Source organism: Glycine soja, chromosome 6 (genome assembly GCF_004193775.1).
Source record: "Glycine soja cultivar W05 chromosome 6, ASM419377v2, whole genome shotgun sequence".
Classification (NCBI taxonomy): Eukaryota; Viridiplantae; Streptophyta; class Magnoliopsida; order Fabales; family Fabaceae; genus Glycine; species Glycine soja.
The window spans coordinates 6,034-28,149 of record NC_041007.1 but is presented as its reverse complement, the minus strand read 5'-3'; the positions used below and the strand labels follow the sequence as shown (position 1 = coordinate 28,149).

The 22,116-nt window shown below is 33.8% G+C and overlaps 2 protein-coding genes across 2 annotated transcripts; both read right to left on the bottom strand.

Moving 5' to 3' along the window:
• Nucleotides 1-1,175: 1,175 nt before the first annotated feature.
• On the bottom strand, nt 1,176-7,346 carry LOC114414386 (monosaccharide-sensing protein 2-like). Its single transcript, XM_028378630.1, has 6 exons — nt 6,855-7,346; nt 6,633-6,740; nt 5,969-6,535; nt 4,289-5,226; nt 2,471-2,658; nt 1,176-1,838 (listed from the first exon to the last, which is right to left on the bottom strand). Exons 2-6 carry the CDS (start codon nt 6,709-6,711, stop codon nt 1,394-1,396), a joined length of 2,217 nt encoding a protein of 738 aa, XP_028234431.1. The 5' UTR covers nt 6,712-6,740; nt 6,855-7,346; the 3' UTR covers nt 1,176-1,393.
• Nucleotides 7,347-8,847: 1,501 nt separating this feature from the next.
• On the bottom strand, nt 8,848-21,456 carry LOC114414387 (histone deacetylase 19-like). Its single transcript, XM_028378631.1, has 8 exons — nt 21,247-21,456; nt 20,227-20,810; nt 15,896-16,336; nt 15,207-15,437; nt 12,208-12,278; nt 12,067-12,124; nt 9,333-9,398; nt 8,848-9,230 (listed from the first exon to the last, which is right to left on the bottom strand). The coding sequence occupies exons 2-8, from the start codon at nt 20,752-20,754 to the stop codon at nt 9,132-9,134; spliced, it is 1,494 nt and encodes a 497-aa protein (XP_028234432.1). The 5' UTR covers nt 20,755-20,810; nt 21,247-21,456; the 3' UTR covers nt 8,848-9,131.
• Nucleotides 21,457-22,116: the final 660 nt, after the last annotated feature.

The window sequence follows — 22,116 nt, the reverse complement described above, 5'->3', positions numbered from 1 at the left end:
AAGACATTCATAATAATAGTACTAAATTACTGTGGGATGCTAGATGAGAAGTTTTTTTATTTATTTATTAGTTTGGGATAATAAAATAAAAAATTATAAATAATTTTTTATTATATATTTTTTGGTTATTTTTAATATTAAAGTGTTTATTTTAATTATTATGCCATTTGTGTTATTCAATTTAATATTTTGATAGCATATATGATTTTTCAGTTCACATATTCAAGCCCTCAATATTAATATTTCATAGAATACTTATAACCTAAGATATGCAATATTGTGTACACGAATTATTGTTGAAAAAGGAAAAAAGCAAAAAATATGTAACTTTTTAGTAAAAATTAAAAGATACAATGTCAAAATATTAATGATTACAGTTCAAACGTGTAGCTATGAGTAAAAAATAAATGAATATAACTTATTTTAATTAATTTTTATTTTAAAATATTTTCATCTCATTTTTATATTGTATTTTTATTTTTAATAAATCAATTTATATTTATAAAAAATTATAAGAATTCAGAGTTTGTGAAAAAATGAAAATTATAAGAATAATAATATATGAATTTTTTCAAAAGACCAAGACCCGTTAATTTGTTTTAAGGACTAAAAGTAGAACTCGTATAAAATAATGACCTAAAAAGTTAATTAACCCAAGAATTAAAAAGCGAATCTAAACATTGGAACCACACAAAAAGAACTTAGGTTTTAAATCATCAAAGAATGTCTAATCCTTCAAGGATCAATGAACTAACAAAGAGTGTAAATAATGTAATTGAACATAGCAATCATAAAAATAGGGTTCAATTCAATTAAATACACGTGTCTTGAAAGAGAACGGGAGAAACCTTAAGTTAATTCACTTTTAAATTTGAATCAATATGAGCATAGAAATAATAGTAATAAATCTATTGAAAATTATCGTGTGAAACCTAATCCCAAAAACTATTTGATTTGATTTTCCCTTAATTGATATTCTTGTTTTCTTGTTCTTTCTTCCTAATCCGTGATTATTTTTTATGGGGTGCAAGAAGCTTTAGCCCAACTATCATACATAGCTCGTGACGCTATTGTTGTTGTAGCCATCCCAAAATCTTCTGGTCACCATACACCAGCCATTATTGTCATAAATTCGATAAGTAAAGCAGATCATTTAACACTTTCAACTACGAATAGCAGGGTAACTAGGAAGTATATAAAGTTTCATAAATGAACCAGAAAATGAAAGTTTTTCTTTATAGAAACAAAGTTTCTTGTTTCTGAATCTCAACCCACGGAAAAGAGAGAATAAATAGAAAAGAAAATTTTAAAAGAGGGAAAAATTTTAAACAGCCGTAGATAGAAAACAATTAGAAGGTACCGTCAAAACTTTTGAATTTATCATATCCTTAGGTCAGTTGTGCTTGGCATCGTCAACCTGTTTTGCTCCAACAGAGAAGAACTCAATGATCACTTCCAGTGGCATGCCCTTGGTTTCTGGAACTTTCAAAAAGACAAACACCCATGCTATGAAGCACGCGACAGCATAAATACCAAAAACACCAGCGAGGCCTAAAGAATTGAGCATAACTGGGAGTGTGTAGGTGACAATGATATCACAGATCCAAAAGGTAAGAGCACAAATGGCAATGCAGAGGCCACGAACTCGAGTGGGGAAGATCTCTGCACAAAGTATATTAGGAATTGGCCCAAATCCCATGACAAAGAAACAGAAATAGACAATAACACTAATGGTTGAGATTGATGCATTTGCAGTGGTTCCCAAATCCACAAGACTCCCCAGGACTAATATGAGAAGAGCTACTATTAGGACGGGGATTGTACTGAGCAGCAAAGTCCTGCAGAAAGGAAAAAGCATACAGTATCATTAAGATGCATTGCAACTGAAAGAATACAAACAAGTACTGGGGAAAGACACAAGGAATCACGGGTAAACTGCACAAAGAACAAAAATTATCTTGAAAACAGCAAGAATGACTAAACTTAAACAACCCAACACCAATATAGCTTTGGCAGTGATACATTTATTAATAGAGATAGCCATAGAAAAGATATTTCATCAAACAACTTCTAGATGAAAATTAAATAAGAAAAAAATGCACCTAATAGGCCTATAAGAAAATAAAAATAAGTGAAAGATATTTCGCATGGGAACATGAAAACAATATAAGTAAAAAATTGCACCTTATAGTTATACAGGAGGAAAAAAACAAAAAAGGAAAAAAGGGGGCATTGGAACCAGCAAAAATCTCATCAGCATGAACATCTTAATCAGGCTTGATACAGCAAAGAGTGAAAAAGTCAAATCCATCTGTTATAGATATCTATTCTAAACAGAATGATTTTAGAAATGCACGTGAAGGGGGGAAATGCAATAGAAATAATCTTTTCATAAGAAAACACCCCAACAACATATTTCTTATTATTTGATAAAGAAGTCAATAGAAAAGGGTAGTGGGGAGATGAATACCTTCTGCCCGAAATATCCATGAGCCTCATGGCAATGGCTATACAAGGAAGCATCAACAAGGTTGTCACCGCACTAATAAGAAAGGACGAAGAAGTAGAACCAAGGCCTAGACTTGAAAGAAGATAACCAACACCTGCCTGCTCAAGAATTTGAGGTGTATAGTAGAGGACCCCATTTATACCAGAGAACTGCACTTAAAGAGGATTTAAATAAGTCCAGCATAACTTTTCACCAGTAGCATAGCCAGGCCTTATTGGTTGACATAAAGATTTTAAAGATTAGTTAATGAATAATAATTTATTGACTTAATTAGCTACTTGAGTGAATTAGTTGTTCCCATACTGGAAATATTTTCATCAATAATTCTGTTTTTGCAATTTTTCCTTTTTTTATATAATAGAACATCACAAACATGTGACTCTATAGTAACTCCACCTGCTATTAGACAACTTCCAAACCAAAAAGCAGATCTTTTTAGGAAAATGCTTAGCTTGATCTTACAAATTGCCTCAGCTTTGGAGTTAAAGGAGTTTTTTCTGCAGGTAAGTAAAATCAGTAACAACTCAACCTATAAAGTAAAATTTATTGAAGCAAATTATTCATGTGAAATTTTGAAAAATGAAAATTCTATTGATTACATAGAATGATATAAAATTTTTTGCGGTAATGTAGAAAGAGCTTCAATCCCTTTGGTATTTTCTTTTCTAGGCCATGAATATAGGAAATCCAATCAAGATTCAATAATATCTAGTATGGCCTTATAATTTTTTACACAATTTCATCAAAGTTGGATTTAGTATCATATATCATTAACTGGGAGATACGATGTAATTTATTTTTACTTTATTAAAAAAGAACCCTCTTTTTAGTCTCGAATTCCTAAAATGTGTTATCAACTAAATCTAATTGGAATAATCTAATCATAATGAACCAAGAAAATGTTTCAACAAAATTGGGATTCACAATTTCATTTATGTGGATAATTCATAAAAAATATCAAGCAATTTTGTGCTTGTTTTACCAAAACAGAACTCAAAGTATTGTTCAAATCCAATGAAATTTGGCTTGAATCATTTTCATAGTATTTACAAATTTTACATATGAAAAAAGACTTGTTTAAGCTGTCAGGTGAAAGAACAAGACTGATTTTATATTTAACACCAACTAAAACAATTTCACCCACATAACTTTTCAAATAACATCTCAAATTTAATCTTTTTTTTTTTTTTTCAAAATGCACTCTTCTATAAACTAATAGTTGCTAAAGTAATTCTCTTCAAAAATTAAAAATCTCAGCCACAGCAAAATCCCAAACAAACTCATTTGTTGAAGCTCAGATAAACTGTAAGGACAGTTGAAACTGGGAAAGAGACTATTTAAGATGAATTGCATGAGATAGATACAAATGACTGACAACTATTTATCTAATAACCTAGGTCAATTACTGTATAGCACAGCACTACAACTAATACAAGCCCTAACCCAATTAGATTATTAACATTAGAAAACACCTTAAACCCTCACAGTCCTTAAATTCTAACAAACACAATAGAGAGGACATCTTATAAAATATATTCTTAAGCTGTATGAAAAATTGCACAGGTGAAACAGTGTTATAGGATGACAATAAACCTGTCCTTGCCTGTTCAGCATTTTTAAGAAGGCAGACAAGAAGAAAAAATAAGCACCACTAACCACCGCTTGGATACAACACAATGAATGTTTCATCAAAAGGCAAGGAAACAAAGTACTAAAGTGCAATATTACAACAGATGGGAACAAAGTACTAAAAAGCAGATATTAAAAATATGTCATTACCTGCTGAAGAATTTGCATTCCCACCCCCACAATTAATGCATGCTTTACTCCAGGTTCAAAAAGGTCACTCCAACTTGGCCCTTTTGCAATTGTTTCAGACGGATGAATCATAGCTGGTCCAACTGGCCGTTGACACATAAGGTCCTTGTTATAAAGGGCTGACCGACTCACCAGAGCAGCAGCCTGTACAACCTCACCATCAGTTGGTAAATCACCACCAGGGAGTGAAACCACAGACCCACGTCTAGATCCAGAACCACCATCTTGGTGTAAATATATTCTCTGGAATCCACCTTCCTTCTTTCCATCTGGGCTCTCTCTTTCAGACCATTTCCATGCTAGCTGCCAACCACCACCAATCCCAGTACTACCAGTGGGTTCTCCTGCATTTCCATGTAAAAGACTACCTTGCCTCATGCTTGAAAGGTTACTATGGGCAGGAGGAGTTATGTCCTTATCCATACTTGTTGTTTGACGAGAGATCAATGGACTCTGCAAATTGTCATCAGAATCACAAGCAGCAGCATCAGAGACATAATCATCACCCTCTCTGGCTAGGCTTTCCTCATCCCAATCTTCATTCCTTGGCTGATTTCCCCCAACACTAAACATACTCCCAAAGTGTGGAAAAAGGGTGCTTCGCATGCTTCCTGTTTCCGGGTGCTTCTCATGGATACTACCAAAGAGGGTCACTAGAGGGTCCACTAGACCGCTCTGATTTACCATGCTTCCTTTCCTAGATACAAGGCCAACAGAATTTTGTCCAGCAACAGGTCTAGCAACCCAGGACTGACCTTGTTCCGGTCCATACAACTTAATTTGATCTTTTTCTCTGGATTGATCCTCTTCATCAAGTTCATTGGCTGGACCAATTATATACTCTTCTATGGCTGTATCACCCCCAACTCCAAGACCCTCAACCAGTAGAGCCATTTCACCTGTCCATGCCCAATGACAATTATTATCAAAGTCATGCATATATACTCATTAATTACTGCAGTAGAAACAAAAGAAAGTAAACAATTTGAAGTTAGCAGGAATGTCCAAAGCCCGAATCCACAAAGGATCAAAATCAACTAAATCTATGTGCGTCTATATCGAGAGAATGGAAAAAGTAAAAATAAAAAGATTATCAACAGTTAATATAAACTGAAGCTTCCAAAATGATGTAAATATACACTTTAAATTATATGCATTATTGGTATCAAACATTGTTACACAGACATCCAATAGGAATTCACTCTTTTAGTACATCATCCTATTCATTGACATGATGAGGTGATAGGGTGAATTTCTGTTGGATGTTTGTCTAAAAATGTTTTACACTAAGTGTGCATGTGCACACACACATATAATTTGAATGTTTAAAGTACCCCCCCCCCCCCCCCCTTTAAAAAATGCATTCAATATTTATAATCATATTTACATGAAAAATCAATCACTGTCAGAGTCAGACCACACTGATAACAATCTATCGTTCAATGCCAATTCTTGTTAGCTATCACAAATGAACAGTGAAATTTTTTTGCAAACTGGAATAGATCAGGCTCATAGAATACATATATATAATCGCCCAAAAGTGAACAGCTGAATGTCCAGCGCATAACCAGCTAAGGTCTAATTTGAACATCCAGAGTAGTAAAGCATGAATAAAAAATGAAGACTAGACATGTAACTAACCGGAAACATCTTCCCTTCCACGAAGCCGCTGCAAAACCTTCTTGGCCTCAAGCATTCGGCCCTTACTGACAAGCCATCTGGGAGACTCAGGCAAGAACAACAGTGTGAGTGCAAAGAAAATAAGAGAAGGGATTGAAAGAACACCCAACATGATTCTCCAGCTAGGCGCCTTCATCAGTGACATCCCAAACACCATACAGTAGGAGAAAAACATTCCCAAAGAACCAGTGAACTGTGGAAGTGTATTGAGTAATCCCCTAATCTCAGGAGGAGCTGTCTCAGATATGTAAAGAGGAACCAAGGTAACTGCTAAACCAATTCCCAAACCATCTAAAAGTCTAGCAAAGAGGAGGATATAAACATTTGGAGACCACAGCATCACGAGAGAACTAACAAAATAAAGCATAGAGGAGATAATCAACATTGGACGTCGGCCTAGCAAGTCTGATAGGGCCCCAGAGCATGTAGTAACCACGGTGGCTCCAATAAGTGACATAGCCACAATTAGACCTTCAACTGTGGGTTCATTTTCTAATTGAAATTCCTTTTTTATGTACAGGATAGATCCTGCATACAAACTCTCGGGGTTAATGGCTAGATAAGCCATTTTAATTCATTCATACAACGTTACATGAAAGAAAGAAATAAAATCAATTCACCAAACCTGCAATAGTCGCATTATCCCATCCTTGTAGTAAGTTACCGATGGCAGCAGCAACAGCAACAAGAACAGCTCCACTCATAGTTTCACTTAGTTTCGTAATCAATCAGCCTGAAAAGGCAAATATATCAGCTCAACCACTGTAATAACATAATAATAAATTGATTGATGAGGCAGGCAAGGATGACAGATCCAGAATGCAAACCCTATTTTCCATTTCCATACCTAATTATATCACCTTGGCTTGGAGGGTGGGTGTTTCAATTATCTCAGACTCAGATGCAGAAAAGGACATGGGTCACTCACTGCAACATGGGGCGGGGGGCGGGGGAGCTCTTTCTTTCTTTCTTTACTATTACTATTTTTATTTTTTTATTCTTAAAAAAATAATACTGGAGTGCAGTACTAAGACTAAGATAACGAAAGGCGTATAGAAAACAGCACAAGTAGCGATCCTATTCGTCGGGTCGAAAAGCAGCTGATAATGAAATGAAATTGAGCCCCCTGTTTTTTTTGCAACAGAGGCTCGTTAGTGGACACCTGCCCTTTTAGCTCTCTCACTGCTCTGCACGTCATCCCCCTCCCCGATCGGAATCAGTTATGCGTCAAACAATCATCATTCAGACTACACACTTGAAGCTTAAATGTCACTTTCATTAAAATAATAAACTAAATAATTCTTTTGTTTTTCCTTTTCTCCCACGATCGATCACGAAAAGGTAATAGGCAGTTTCTGGGTTCGCCTCTGCAACAATAAAATTGGACTCATAAAACTAAACTATTATTTAGTTTTAGCGTAAAAAATTATACAACATGAAAATTAGACTCATAAAACTATTTTTTAAACTTAATTACATTTTCAACTCCAACTATTATAATTATGTAATCTTGATCTTTCATTTTTTCTACATTATTCTTTATTAAAATTTAAAAATAATTTAATTCGAGACGTAAAAGTAAGTGTGTTTAATCAGTTATACTCACATAAGTTTATTTTAGTAGTTTATTATTTCAAGTAATTTATAAAAATAAACTAGTTTATAAATTACTTTTTTTTCTTCTTCTCATTTTATCGCACTAATTCTTTTATCCCTTTTTATTTAAAAATCATTTATCTTATCTTATCACTCTCACGCGACAATCAAATAAAAATATGTTATTATGAATTGAAATTATACTTTTTGTTATTTTATTTAATTTCAAACTAGTTATTTTAATTAATTATTACATTGTTTATTTTTAATTTTAATTAAATATTTGATTGCTAAACAATAGTTGATAAAAACAAAATTTTAAATAATATAATTACAAATTTATTTAAGTATTAAAAATGTTTTAAATGGTATAAGTTTATTAAAATATTGATTTTAAACAATATAAATAAAATCGTCAATTTTTTACATTATGATTATGCTTCTTAATAATTATCAGTTAGGTTTTTTCCGAGTTACCACAAGTGTTAGGATCCCAAACAAATTTTCACTTTTCCCGTGGGTGTGGATTCAAATATCCCGTGAAGAATAAATGTTGAGATTTCTATTTATTGTTTGGTAGAAGGGGTAAATTTTAAAGATTAAGATGAAATTGAAACTAAAGAGTTTATGTGATAAAGGAGATAAAATTTAAGGATAAATTAAGATAAAATTAAAGTTTAAAATATTTATTTGTAATGGGAATAAAGTTAAAGGATAAATTAGGATGAAACAAAATTTTAGGATGTCTTTTTACAAAAGAAGTAAAGTTTAGGGGAGTTAAATAATTTTTCCATCATTCAAATTGACTTGTGCTTAAAAGAAAACAAAAATAGAAAAATACATGCCTAAATTTATAATATATATTATCTTTTCAAATAATATAAATTTACACTCCTTAACCATATGTTACTTGTACATGTACATATGTACGATCTAATTTAATATGAATTAAGGTCGAGATTTATATATCATTAATGTTTTAATAACTAATTACGACAAGTTAAAGGGTATTCATTTTGGAAGGAAAAAATTGCACACGTTTTTATTTTATTTTATTTTTTATAATCAATCAATTATATATTTAAGGAGATGATAGCTGAGAACTAATTAGCGTATTTGAAATTAGAGAGGACATATATTTAGTCTATTTGATAAAATTAACTTGTAAACCGCTAAAACTTATAACTAGATTATTTAACAAGATAATATGTTTCACATTACCAATTAGACATTACACACATAAAGTTTTAAACAAAGATCAGTATAAGAAAAATAAACCCATCTCAATAATAGCACTAATACTATTCTGTAACAAGATGTAATGCGACAGTAAAAAAACCATCATGTGATAAAAAAACCAATTTAAATTTGCAAACTTGCCCCTAACATTAGGAAAATGCGACTGCGTGTATACAATGACGACTATGATGGAACCAAGCAGCAGCCACATCTCAATTAATTTGGAAATGCGACAGCATAAATGGAAAATCAATTTAACTGTTCACCAATCAGTTAAAGCCTATGTTGCTTAACACTTCAGGTCCGTCTCTTTGGCCAAATCATTCACAGTATTTTGTTCTACTTTCACATTATCTTCATCAGCTTTCTGACAAGAAATATCTAGAGCCTGCAAGAACCAAATTCAGTGATAGAATTTTGTAAGAGTATGTATATTCTCCCGTATACACGCTTAGTGTTAAGCATTTATGCTTTGTATTGTGAAATTCACCTTCATGCAAGTTTCAGCAACTGCAGTATCAGAGCCTCTCAAATGCTCTCCACTTGTCTGGTCCTCCTGGAACGGTAAGCCAGTATTACACATTGTACTAAGTTTCATATGAATTTATGCACAAATTTGTAGAAATTATTGTACGTCAAATAACATCAAAAGTCTTGGTTTCCGAAGATGAAATGTCTAATGTTTTTTTGCCCGGTGAACTAATTGCCAAAAAAAAAAAAAAATCTTTGACAGGCAGACAACACACTAGTGACACTACATGACTACACATAATTTTATCAGTGTATTTGAACTGTATTAGGATGCTTGACAGACAAACTAAAACAATCAATATTTTAACTTCTATGGAGATCAGTCATATAGATTATTAAGTATATGATCCTGCAGAATATAGTTTTTAATTATTATTTGTTATTCCAACATGTCCCTTCTAGCTGTAAAGTGGCCACAGAGCATTTCTAAGATCTTCCCTGCACGCCGGGAATGATAGATATCTATTTATTAGCTTGAGAGAGAGTTTTGGAGATTATGATATTATTTTCTTATTTTAATTTCTACAATTTTCTTTTAACTTAGTTCCCTTAACTAAAATTTTGACAGCAAGATTATAGCGAGTAAATATCAGGACTCCCTATATATATACTTGTACTCATTATCATAAAATAATATTCAATTCTTTACATATTTCCAAGTACCAATCCTTACCTTTTAGTCTTAGGGACACCTATTTGGAAGGTACACTCCAAAAGAGTATACCATTCATTTAAAATGAATTACATCAAGAGTAACTCATTTAGAATTACTCACCATCCTTGGTTCCACTATTCATTTTCTTACAATCTACTAGTTAAGATTAGTTACGCATTAGATTTCAAGAAAATAGATGATAAGGATAAGGAGTAACTATTAGAGTCTCTCTCTTATATATATATATATGAAAGGAAATCTTATATGAAAGTGAGATGATTAAATCTGAACCGTATAACTATAAATAGAGGGTTGAGATTTAACGTCAAAAAATCACATTACATTTTAAAAAACTCACATGACTTTTTTAGTAATCACATGACATTAAATCTTGACCGTCCATATTTGGTTATATGGTCCAGATTTAATCCTCTCACTCTCATATAAAATAACTTCCTCTCATGTGATATGTCTTCCTTCTCCCTCTCTCTCTCTCTCTCTCTCTCTCTCTCTATATATATATATATATATATATATATATATATATATATATCAAATTATTCCAAGAGTAACTTGAAAAAAGTTATTCTCCATCCTCAATTTTCATTTTCTTTTAATCTGATTTTAACGAATAACTTATCTTTGATTTTTATAATTTTTTTATCGGCAAATGTTAATGGTTAGTTTGTTAGTTTTTTATAGCAGGAGGGATCGAACCCATGACTTTTCCCTCCTCCCCTTCTTTCTTAACCAATCAACCAACCTTATATCTCCTCTTTGATCGTTAGATTAAAAGAAAATAAAAGGTGAGGACGAGGAGTTACTCTTAAAAATAGTTACCCTTGGAGTAACTTGAATCCTTCTTATTACACACATGTAACTCACCTTGAATCATTAACTTTTAAAGTTCCTCTTGGGATAAACTTCAAGGGATCTAGGGTTGAAGATTAATTACTCATTAGATTTCAAGAAAATGAATGATAATGATAAAGAGTAACTCTTAGAGTCTTATATATATATATATAAAGGAAACATCTTATGAGAGGAAACATCTTATATGAAAGTGAGTTGATTAAATCTAGACTGTTAAACCATAAATAGAGGGTTGAGATTTAATGTCAAAAACTCACATGACTTTTTAAGTAGTCACATGACATTAAATTTTGACCGTCCATGTTTGGTTATACGGTCCAAATTTAATCTTCTCATTCTCATAAAATAACTTTTTCTCATATGATATGTTCTCTCTCTCTCTCTCTATATATATATATATATATATGTATGTATGTATGTATATATATCAAATTACTTCAAGAGTAACTTGAAAAAAGTTATTCTCCATCCTCATTTTTCATTTTCTTTTAATCTGATTTGAATGAATAACTTATCTTAGATCGTTCGAATTTTTTTTATTGGCAAATGTTAATGGTTAGTTTGTTAGTTTTTTTATAGCAGGAGGGATCGAACCTACGACTTTTTCCTCCTCTCCTTCTTTCTTAACTAATCAACCAACCTTATATTTCCTCTTTGATCGTTAGATTAAAAGAAAATAAAATGTGAGAATAAGGAGTTACTCTTAAAAATAGTTACTCTTGGAATAACTTAACTCCTTATTACACACATATAACTCACCCATTAACTTTTAAAGTTACTCTTGGGATAAACTTCAAGGGATCAAGGTCAAATGGAACAACTTGAAAATAAAACAAAATTAAATGGGATAGTGCTATGTAAAAAACTCATAGGGTTTTGATATTATCTATTAACAGTGAAATTAGAAAACATTCATTCGGGAGTAATGGTTACTTTTTTTGTTGAACAGTGCATTAACATTTATGCAAATATTGTGATTGCAACATTTATATAATTGAAATAATGTACTAAGTATAATTTTAGATTGTCTCTGAAAACATGGCTAATTCAATAGATTTATATACAATTTCTGACATGTATAACATGTTTTACCACTATTAGAGTCTCAACATGAATGAAATTACTATAATTTAATTAAATGATTCAAAAACCAAGAGACACATACCAGATCATTGGGCTGATGTTCAGAAATTTCTTTCTTTACTTTGCTCGAGACAAGCTCACTGATAAACGAGGCCACAAATTGAGGACATGATCATGTGATATTTAATCTCATAAGAAAGAAATTGAGTATAAAGCAGAATACCGTTCGACATCAATGTCCATGTCAGAATCTGGATCCCATGGCCCATCTCCATCATCATGATCTTCATCGGCCTGAAAAATTGTACGCATGTGTATGTGAGCATTTCGAAATGAGCTTCAATAAGAAGACAAAAGTCAAAATCTAGTACGGATAAGGATTCAGATAAGTTAAGATTTGTTTTCGTTTGTTGATTTATGTTAGATTTTGGGTCTAACTAATCCCTACAAAACCAACTTTGTAAGGAGAGGGGTGCCTAAGCTTTATATACTCTAGTCAAAATGGGTGTTAGAGTATACAATCTACTCGAATTATTGGTTGTACAGTGTTGGAAAGTCACCTTAGGTGCGGTCACCCCTAACCCACCTTAGTTGTAGTGGGTGGCTGTGGGTAAAAGGGGTGTGTTGAAGTTCCACATTTTGTCTTGGGATAGTGTTAAGATAGAATATATAAGTCGGGGACAATCCTCACCTTAAAAGCTAGTTTTGTAGGGTTGACTTAAGCCTAAACCCAAATTGTAATATGATATCAGAGCCTATCTTAGATCCATTGATGGGCCACTTGCGTTTGCCACTCTCCAGGCGGGTAGCCTTGAGTGTGAGGGTAAGTGTTGGAAAGCTGCCTTAATTTCGATTGTTAAAATAGGGGAAAACAGAGGGATATTTGTCTGGAAATTATGTCTGAGAACCCCACGGATGCACTATTAAATGGATGTAATAACAATAGATACTAATAATGAGAGGATACTTTGTTTCCTCAAAATCAAATCCTGCTTTCCTATAATAAATGTATATTATTTTACCCCCCTTAAAGTATAAGCTCTCAGCTTGTCACAAGAAAATTTATTCCCAACTAAATAAACATAAAAATGGAGTTCCACCAAAAAACAATGGTTTGAAAGACAACTTCGGGATGTTGGCGAAGTCGGGGAGTATTGCTAGAAAGATAACATTGTTAGAGAGTTGGAATAACCGTCGGCCTAAGAAAATTTATGGCAAGCAAAGTAAGTTTTGACCTTCTTAAGAACCACATTTGGAAGCTTCAAACCAATATTAGTGGAAACCCAAAATTATTTAAACTTGAAAGAGAGGAAATCATTATAAATAGCCATGGGCAAGGAAAACAATGCAGAAATACACAACCAACGAAGCACATAAAAGTCATTGAAAAACATGTCGAAAAAGGGCGGCAGGATAGGCGACTGGAAAGTTCTTCGTCTCTTTCATTTCAGATGGTGAGCAGCAAGCAAAAGGCAATGGCCGACAGCAGGATTGACAACCAAAATGTTCTTCATTGAAAAATGAGTGACAAGCACAAGGTAGTGGCATGTGGGAGCCATCGTCAAGACATAGAGAAGGCAAACACAACAAACAGCAGGAAACTTGCACACATTGTTTGCAGAATGGGACCCACCAAACAAGGTCTGATTGGGGCAGACTTATGGGGTTTGTGGTTTGATTGGCCCGTCTCTGACGCCATTAACAACACCTTATAGATCGATGAAAAGGCATTTCAGATGGTGAGTTGTCAAAAGGATAGGTCGTCGGAGCTAGGGATGGCAGAAAAATCCATACTCATGGATAAAATCCGCCATGGTTAAATGGTGGATACTTTAAATGGGTATTCGTTACCCACGGGGGTACGCGTATTTTTTTACCCGCTCGATAATGGATAGGGTACGAATATCATAGTACTCGTACCCATGGATACCTACTACCTGTGAAATTATAAAGTATCCTTATACATATATATATATATATATATATATATGTATTATCAAAGAAAAAAAAACCATATTACCTAAATCTAATTTTGATATTGTTTCACCCTCAATCTCTCTCTCTCTCTCTCTCTCTATATATATATATATATATAATATTTTCAATTTATTTGGACTAATGTTTTTCTTGGAACTTATGCTTTGAGAAATTGTAATTTTATTTGTACTTTGGATTTATGTTTATTCATGCTTAAGACATACTTATTTCATGCTTAATTTTGTTGTATTAATGTTTCTTTTTTGCTCTTGATTTTTAATTCACTAGCTTTACTTGATGTTGAAAATCACTATTTTTAATTTTTTTTAAAATTTGAAGTATCCATCGATACCCGTGAGTATAAAAAAAATCCATGGGTATTTTTCAAATGAATACCCAGTGACGTCAAGAACGATGTCAACACGATCGGATTCAAACACATGCTGTTCATCGACGAGAGAATCAATAATGGTTTGAATGCGAAACAAATAGTCAGAAATTGAACTATTGGTCAGAAAAATGTCATGTAAATCATTGCGGAGTTGCTGCTTTTTCGCACGAACAATGGAGTAAAAGTGCATGTGGAGCTTGTCCCAAAGATGCCACGTAGTTTAGCAACCAACAAGCCGCAGAAGCACCTCGCCGGAAATAGTAGATTGAAGCCACGATAGAAGGAGCTGATCCTGTTGCTCTAAAGCAAGAACAGAGGGCAAAGTAACACCAGCATCACGATCGACAATGATGAGATATCAAGGCAGAATCTACAGTTTAATGAGAATATGAAAAAGGCAATGTCCTTTGAGAACAAGTTCAACCTGTTGACCCCAAAGGAGGTAGTTGGAATTGTTAAGCTTTTGTGAGATGGAGTGCGAAAACTCCTTTGTAGTGATAACCGCCGAAGAACCCAGAGAGCCACTGTTCCTTGGTGGAGGAGGGGAACGAGGAGGAGCGGAAGCCATGATTGATTGAAACAAAACTCTATCATACCATATAGAAATCTCAAAGAGAGAAAATATCACTAACAGAATTGAGGCCAAGAGAAATATTATTCAACCCAATGAGAAAGGGTTACACCTCATTTTATATAGGCAGTTACACAGAGATAACTGTCAATTGACTCTAGTCAGTTAACTATAGCAGTACAATTAACTGTAGTTAATCTTATACATAGAAGCTAAGAAAGGAAAAAAGTCTATCGAATAAATATACTCCTATAAAGTAAAATATATGGCAGTAGAGGTTTACCTCTCCAAGATCAGAATCAGGAGGCCTTTCCTGAAATTGGACACTAGGAGCATGCTGCAGCTTGGAAAGATTTTCAAGTAGTTTAGATCGAATTTCTTCAAGTAAATGCCAGGAATTCTTGTTTTCCATGTTACTTGGGGCAACATGAAGGGTATAATCTGGACCAAAATATTCATAATACTCGTGCTGTGGCATTTTGTCATCAACTTCTATTCCAAGAGCAACTCCTGTCTGCCTTAACATATAAGTTATAACATGTATAATTTTCTGTATTTGGATTAAATTCTTTACAAAACAATTACTCAAGTAATACATAACTAAACATGAAAGCTGAGAAGTGAGAAACAACAGCTACATGGTAAGCCCCATTGAATACTAAGAAGCTTTAGGATATCTAATTTATATTTTATAGTTCAAGACAAGCAAAATGAAACAATAACTCAACTACTTTGACCACTCCAACATAACTACTGCCACTGAACAAGTTACTTCATGTTTAGAATTCTGCATTTTAAATAATCAACATATGAAAGATGGAGAAAATATTGGAATTTCATGACATTAACCCCACTTGTGGGTTGTAGCACCCTGAATAAGATATGGTAGTCCTATGAATCAGGCTACCTTATATTTAGTGATATTACAATAAATAAATGGCAGAAATTTTATTAATTGAAACAACATTCTACCTCATAGCACCAACAACGAGCAACATTCCGAATGGTGTAGCCACCACCACCTAGTAGCAAGAGGGGCACATTGAATGATCTCATGTATTTGACACACTCTGCATGACCCCTAATTGAAAGATTGAAACATCCCAATCGGTCTCCAGATAAAGAATCAGCACCGCACTGGAGAACTACTGCACCAGGCCGGAACACTTCCATTATTTTTCCGATTATTGGTTTGAACAAAAAATGATAACTCTCATCATCAATGCCATCATCAAGTGGAACATTAAGAGAGTAATATTTTCCTTTTCCATATCCAATATCACGTACATCCCCAGTTCCAGGAAAATAGTCACCGAATTTATGGAAAGAAACAGTCATGACTCTGTCAGTAGTGTAGAAAGCTTCCTCCACACCATCTCCATGGTGGATATCAATGTCCACATATAGAACACGCTGCAACAGATGTAATATAAGCATTTGAAATCAGGAACAGACACAAAAGTTTGTGAAGAGAAATTTGAGAACTTCAGAATACTAACATTTTACCAGTTCACCCCGAGAAATTTTAATTCAGATAAAATTTAAAATGCTAAGTTTAAAATTTTGTTTTTTTTGCACAGCAAAAATTTAATAGTATTAATAATGATTCAGTACTAGATGTACTGAAAATAGCAAATAGATACAAAGGCAGATCCTGCCGAACCCAACTACTATAGATAAAATCACAGTAGCTGGATACCCAGCAATCAAACAACCCTAAGACATTTCTTCCTTCAATCTAGTAGACCAATGATTAAAATGAGTATGAAAATCTTTCTCTATACAATTTAACCAAGACCAAGTATGGAATAAAGCTTCGTCCATGACTTTTTCGGGGCTGAAAGTCTGGTTTTTGAACACCAGAGAATTTCTATGCTTACAAATAGTCATACATAGAGCTACCCATAAAACTTGCCATCTCTTGTCTACTGAGGTTTTCCCACTCCAATTTGAGAATTGCAGAAAATGATCTCTAGGCTCAATGGGGAAAGGACCCACTCTATTGACCCAGCTCAAAGTCTCCCACCAAAGATTCCTAGTTTTTATACATGAGTACATGACATGACCAACAGTTTCATCTTCCACATCGCAAAGAGGACAATTATAAGAAGGCAACTCCACATGTCTCCTCCTAAGATTATCCTTGGAAGGTAATCTGTTCTTGAAGATTCTCCAAGAGAAGGCACTTGCTCTTGGTGGAATTTTCAAACTCCAAATAATCTTGGAAGCGCTGTCTTCAGTAACATGTCTGTCCTCAGCCTTTAGGAGATTGTAAGCTGACTTTGTGGAATAAGAACCACCAGAATCAGCTCTCCATAAAAGAAGGTCCCCACTTGAAGGTTGGATGTGAACATCATCAATGTCTGCCATGAAAGCTGCCGCTGTATCAATTTAAAATTTTATATTTCAACCCCTCAAATTATACCTTACTCCAGTCCTATAACCTGTTGAACCCCTTGAAAATTCAAAAATGATGGAATCATCAACAGCTGAATTGAAACTGACAATGCCAATCTGCAATGTCTGATATAACTTCATTCCCTAAAGATTCACTATCACAGTATGTAACCTTTTTAAATATATTTCTACTGTTTATGAGCAGAATTCATAAGAGCCTGTACACTGTGTTTGGATGAGGAAAGAAGAAGGAAAGGAAGAAAAGAGAAAAAAGAAAGAAATATAGTAGAAAAGATGTATTGTGTGAGTGAATAGAAATAAGAAGGAAAGAAATGGAAAAAGCTATCTCAGCTTGTTTGAATGAATAGAAGAGTAGAAAGAAATGGAAATGTCATATATGAAATCCTTTTTACCCTTAACATATGTTCCAAAAACCAATGAAGGGTACCTGTGGAAAACACATATGCCTCCTCCTTCCCCCCCTAAAATCTACCCTAAAGTGAGGAGAAATTTTTTGGGTGGATGCCACACCCAAATTTTTTTTTCTCTCCTACAATCCACCTCCATCCAAATCACTAATTGTACATTTCTATTGTAACTCTCTCATCTCTATCTCTCTCCTCCCCAGATTCATCCATCCAAACAAACTGGTATTGTGCTTCTATCTACAATCTTGCTTGAATATTTTAGAAGAAAAATAATCCCAATTCCTGAAATAATTTCATTTGCCAAAAACTCACTATCAGGGTACTGTAGAAGCATATTTAATATGAAGTTTTGATGATGTCCCCTGATAAGCGCTTCTCAAGTTTAATCCAAGTCAAGAACTCAGAAATTCAAGATAAATGATGAAGTTAGTCCCTAGAATCTTAGAAAGCATTCTTTAATTGATGATGGTAAGCTTTGGCCAAAGGAATTTTTCCAAATGCATTTTATGGTTTTAAAAAGATAGTATTTTCTCTCTGGTAATCGATTACCAAAGGATGTAATCAATTGCCAGTGGCCAAATTGGTTTCTGAAATGATCTTACTAAATTTGAATTTAAATTTTAAAACCTGTAATCAATTACACAAAGCTTGTAATCAATTACCAGAAGTTTTAAACGTTTTATAACAGCTATTAGAAATTTGAATTCAAACTTTAAAGCCTGTAATCGATTACCAGTAAGGCATTTTTAAAAATAACTCCCAAGAGTCACAACTTTTCAAGATGTTTTCTAATGGCCATCAAAGGCCTATAAATAGGTGACTTGGGACACGAAATTTCCTCAGAGTTTTTCTGAACAAATTGTCTTATCCTCTCAATACCAAATTATCACATAACTCTCAAAAAGAATTCCTTGGCCAAAACACTTGCAAATTCAATAAGGAATCTTGAGTGATCTTCAATTGTAATATTTTTCTCTTAAAGAGAAAATTTTTCTTCTTATTCAAAGAGATTGATTAAAGGACTAAGGGTCTCTTAAGTTGTAAGGAATTCTGAACACAAGGGAAGGGTTGTCCCTGCGTGATTCAAACTTTGTAAAAGGCATTTTACAAGATAGTGGAAATCTCAAGCGGGTTGCTTGGAGACTGGACGTAGACACAAGACGTGGCCGAACCAGTATAAAAACTGAGTTTGCATTCTCTCTTCCCTTAAACTTCTTTAATCTATAGTTATTTATCTTTTGTGTTAAAGAAGTTTACTTTGAATTATCTTTTTAGTAATTCAAATTAAGGGTGCATTAATAATTAAAAAAGAGAGTTAAAATTTTAATTGGGGAGTAATCTCTGATATCTTAATTCATCCCTCCCTTCTTAAGATATCTGAGGCCACTTGTTTAACAGGTACAAAACCTTATCCAATATTTTTGTTTTGTGCTGTTTACAACCAGTAATCACAGGAGCTTGTATTGTACTTCTCTGTACAGTATGTACAGAACTTCCAATCTTTCCTTCCTGAATATTTTCGAAGACAAATCAGAATTCATCTTAACCAGTTGGATATAGAGTAGGCCAAAATCCCAACTCCTTGGTTTATAAAGATTGCAAAGTAAATGCCTTTCAATATAGCCTTTTTCCTCTAACTTAGTGCTAAATCACTAGTCAACGTGCATGAAAAAAAAGGTTATAATCAAAGGTCTCCCATGAAGACTAAACTTCTTTTTGCAATGACTATCATGAGAGCTTCTATGCTACTTCCCTATATTGACTTGTCCTGAATATTTTAAATATTTGATTCTTCAATCGGTAAGGAAACATGAACAACTATGATCTTAGCTAACTAAAGGGAATTTTCCATTTTAATGCCTTTCTTAGTCACTGCCTCAATTGCAACAAAATTGTAGATTATAGACATGCTCGTTATTTTAATGATATGTCCTTTAAAATTATAAACAGGAGGAATGTTTTCTATTGGAATTAAAATTGGTGTGCTACTTTTGTTTAGATGCATTAAAGGAGAAATTACTGGCAGATCATGTGTCTATTTCAGAAAGCTTACTCCTGGAATGTAACCAATTAACAATTAACAAAACTTCCAACCGATTAAGCTGTGAAATCTGAAGATCCATTTTTTAATAGTGTTAACGAGGTAAACGATACAGGGAAATAACTTCATGTGCCTGCTTATGCTAGGCACAGGACCTATGATAGAACACTAATTCTGAAATTGAAAAATTGAAAGGGAAATTTTATCGAATTCAAACAACACACTGCCAAATGACAGTTCCAGAGCCTAGGGCTCCTACAGAGAATAGTTATTTGTTCAAAGACTGAGCTATGTCCTTCATTATTCAATAGTACTAATTCCCTACAAAAATCCTAAAGAATATATCAAGTAAAAAAACAGACATTTCAACGAAATCAACATACCTGTAAAGCAGCACAAAAAAAAGAAATCAAAAGGAAATACACAATTACACAAACCTCATGCTGTTTGAGAAGTTCTAAGATTGCAAGGACTATATCATTAACATAGCAAAACCCAGAAGCCTCACACTTCTTGGCATGATGCAACCCTCCAGCCCAGTTGACAGCAATATCACATTGGTCATGATTTAACTTGACAGCACCCCCAACTGAACCCCCTGCATAAGTTTGACAGAAAGAGTAGAGGCCATCAAAAACAGGACAATCTTCACCAACATTAAAGCGTTTCAGTTGCCTTAGATGATCCTGCTGTGTTTCAGGAGTTATGCTTCGAAGGAATGCAACATAATCATCAGCATGAAAACGACAAAGGTCCCTGTCTCTAGCAGGAAATGGCTTGTGGACCTGCATGTGCTGTAGCAATCCATAATGGGCTAGAAGAGCATGTGTCATCCGTATACGATGTGGCTTCATTGGGTGACCTTGACCATAATAGTAATTCCCAACCTCCGGATCATAAAAATAGCACACCTTTCTCTTCACCCCATCAGGTGCAGATGGTAAAGAATTGCCACCGGTATCCATGTCTATTGTTTCCCGTTATTTCTCTTGTCAATATTCAACCATCCTAACAAAATTCCCTGGAAAAGAAGCCAAAGGGACTATTAAAAAAAAAAAAGTGAAACAACTCAACTCAAAAGTATTGACGAAAAGAGAGAGAATGAGAGATAAACAAAGGTAATGACCAAGATGGGTAATCAGAAAATTAAATTCAAAATAAATAAAAAAAGAGTTGGGTTACTATAGACATGGTTTATGGGCTGTAACTCTTACAGCTGGCATACTGGCACCATATCCACAAACTAAATACAAACCTAATAAACTAAGTACAAACCCTATCGGTCAATGTGTAGATTAATAAATAAAAAAAAAGCACGACGGAAAATATCGATCAAAATCATAGATTGTCATACTACTGAATAAATGAGAAAGTAAATATAAAACATAATAGTAATTGATTCCATAATTCCATTGTAAAAATGGATAGAGCTTATGTACCCTAGATTTTAGCCTTACCTCTTCGCTTTGCAGAATTAGCTGCACAGACACTCGGTCGACCAACGTAACGACAACTGACGATGAGAGAAGCAACTCCGGCCAAAAGCGCCTCACAGCCCTCACTGCTTTTTGGAAGCAGATCCTCTCCAGCGGGAAATCTTCTCCGGCTCCCTCCAGCAACTTTTTGAACCGTTGGATCTCACAAGTCTCTCTCACCATCTAAAATCAAATTAACGTATTCTTTTATTTACAGTTTGCAAATAAATATTACAATTAATAACAAATAATAAAATATATTATATTATTTATATATTAAATATTTATAAAATTAAATGTTATATGTTGCTTTTTTTTTGTTCCTAAACTTTTTTTAAAAAATTTATTAGTCTTAGTGCCTAAAGTTTTGGTCTATTATTGTTTTTAGTCCTTCTCTTAAGTCTTGTTGTTAAGTGAGAGGTGACAATAGTTATAAGCGCTACGTGTTAATATTGTGTGGCTGCTCATTTTCTGGGGTTTAAACAGCCCAAAAATGCTCTCTTTACCGTCCACCTTCTATCTCCTTCTCAAACCCATATTATGGTCCCCCTACACATGGAGCATTTGATGTAACACGTCATTAACGTCAATGGAGCACATAAGAAGGTTGTTGGGCCTTTAAGAGATTGCAGTTTGGTGGTGGTTTACGGTGAGGAGGAAACAGAGTGAGAGATTAATATAAGGTTGAGCACCACCTCTGTATGACATGTTGAGGTCGCAATATGCATTTGCAGTCTGAGGAGGAAGATGTAGTTGTTGCGGGCCCAAGAATTCTTTAAATTTGTTCTTAATTTTAGATTTAGGGTTTGGGGTTTAGTGTTTGGAGTTTGGGGTTTAGTTTTATAGTTTTCT

Bases quoted from the DNA above. Each gene is read 5' to 3' on its own strand.
- LOC114414386 (XM_028378630.1), bottom strand. From the start codon at position 6,711: ATGAGTGGAGCTGTTCTTGTTGCTGTTGCTGCTGCCATCGGTAACTTA. The intron at 6,536-6,632 runs GTTTGGTGAATT...GTTTGTATGCAG, and splicing joins GGATAATGCGACTATTGCAG to GATCTATCCTGTACATAAAA. The intron at 2,659-4,288 runs GTAATGACATAT...CTTTAAGTGCAG, and splicing joins GAATGCAAATTCTTCAGCAG to TTCTCTGGTATAAATGGGGT.
- LOC114414387 (XM_028378631.1), bottom strand. From the start codon at position 20,754: ATGGATACCGGTGGCAATTCTTTACCATCTGCACCTGATGGGGTGAAG. The intron at 12,279-15,206 runs GTAAACCTCTAC...ACAATTTTTCAG, and splicing joins CTGATTCTGATCTTGGAGAG to GCCGATGAAGATCATGATGA. The intron at 9,399-12,066 runs GTATGTGTCTCT...TTACCGTTCCAG, and splicing joins AACATCAGCCCAATGATCTG to GAGGACCAGACAAGTGGAGA.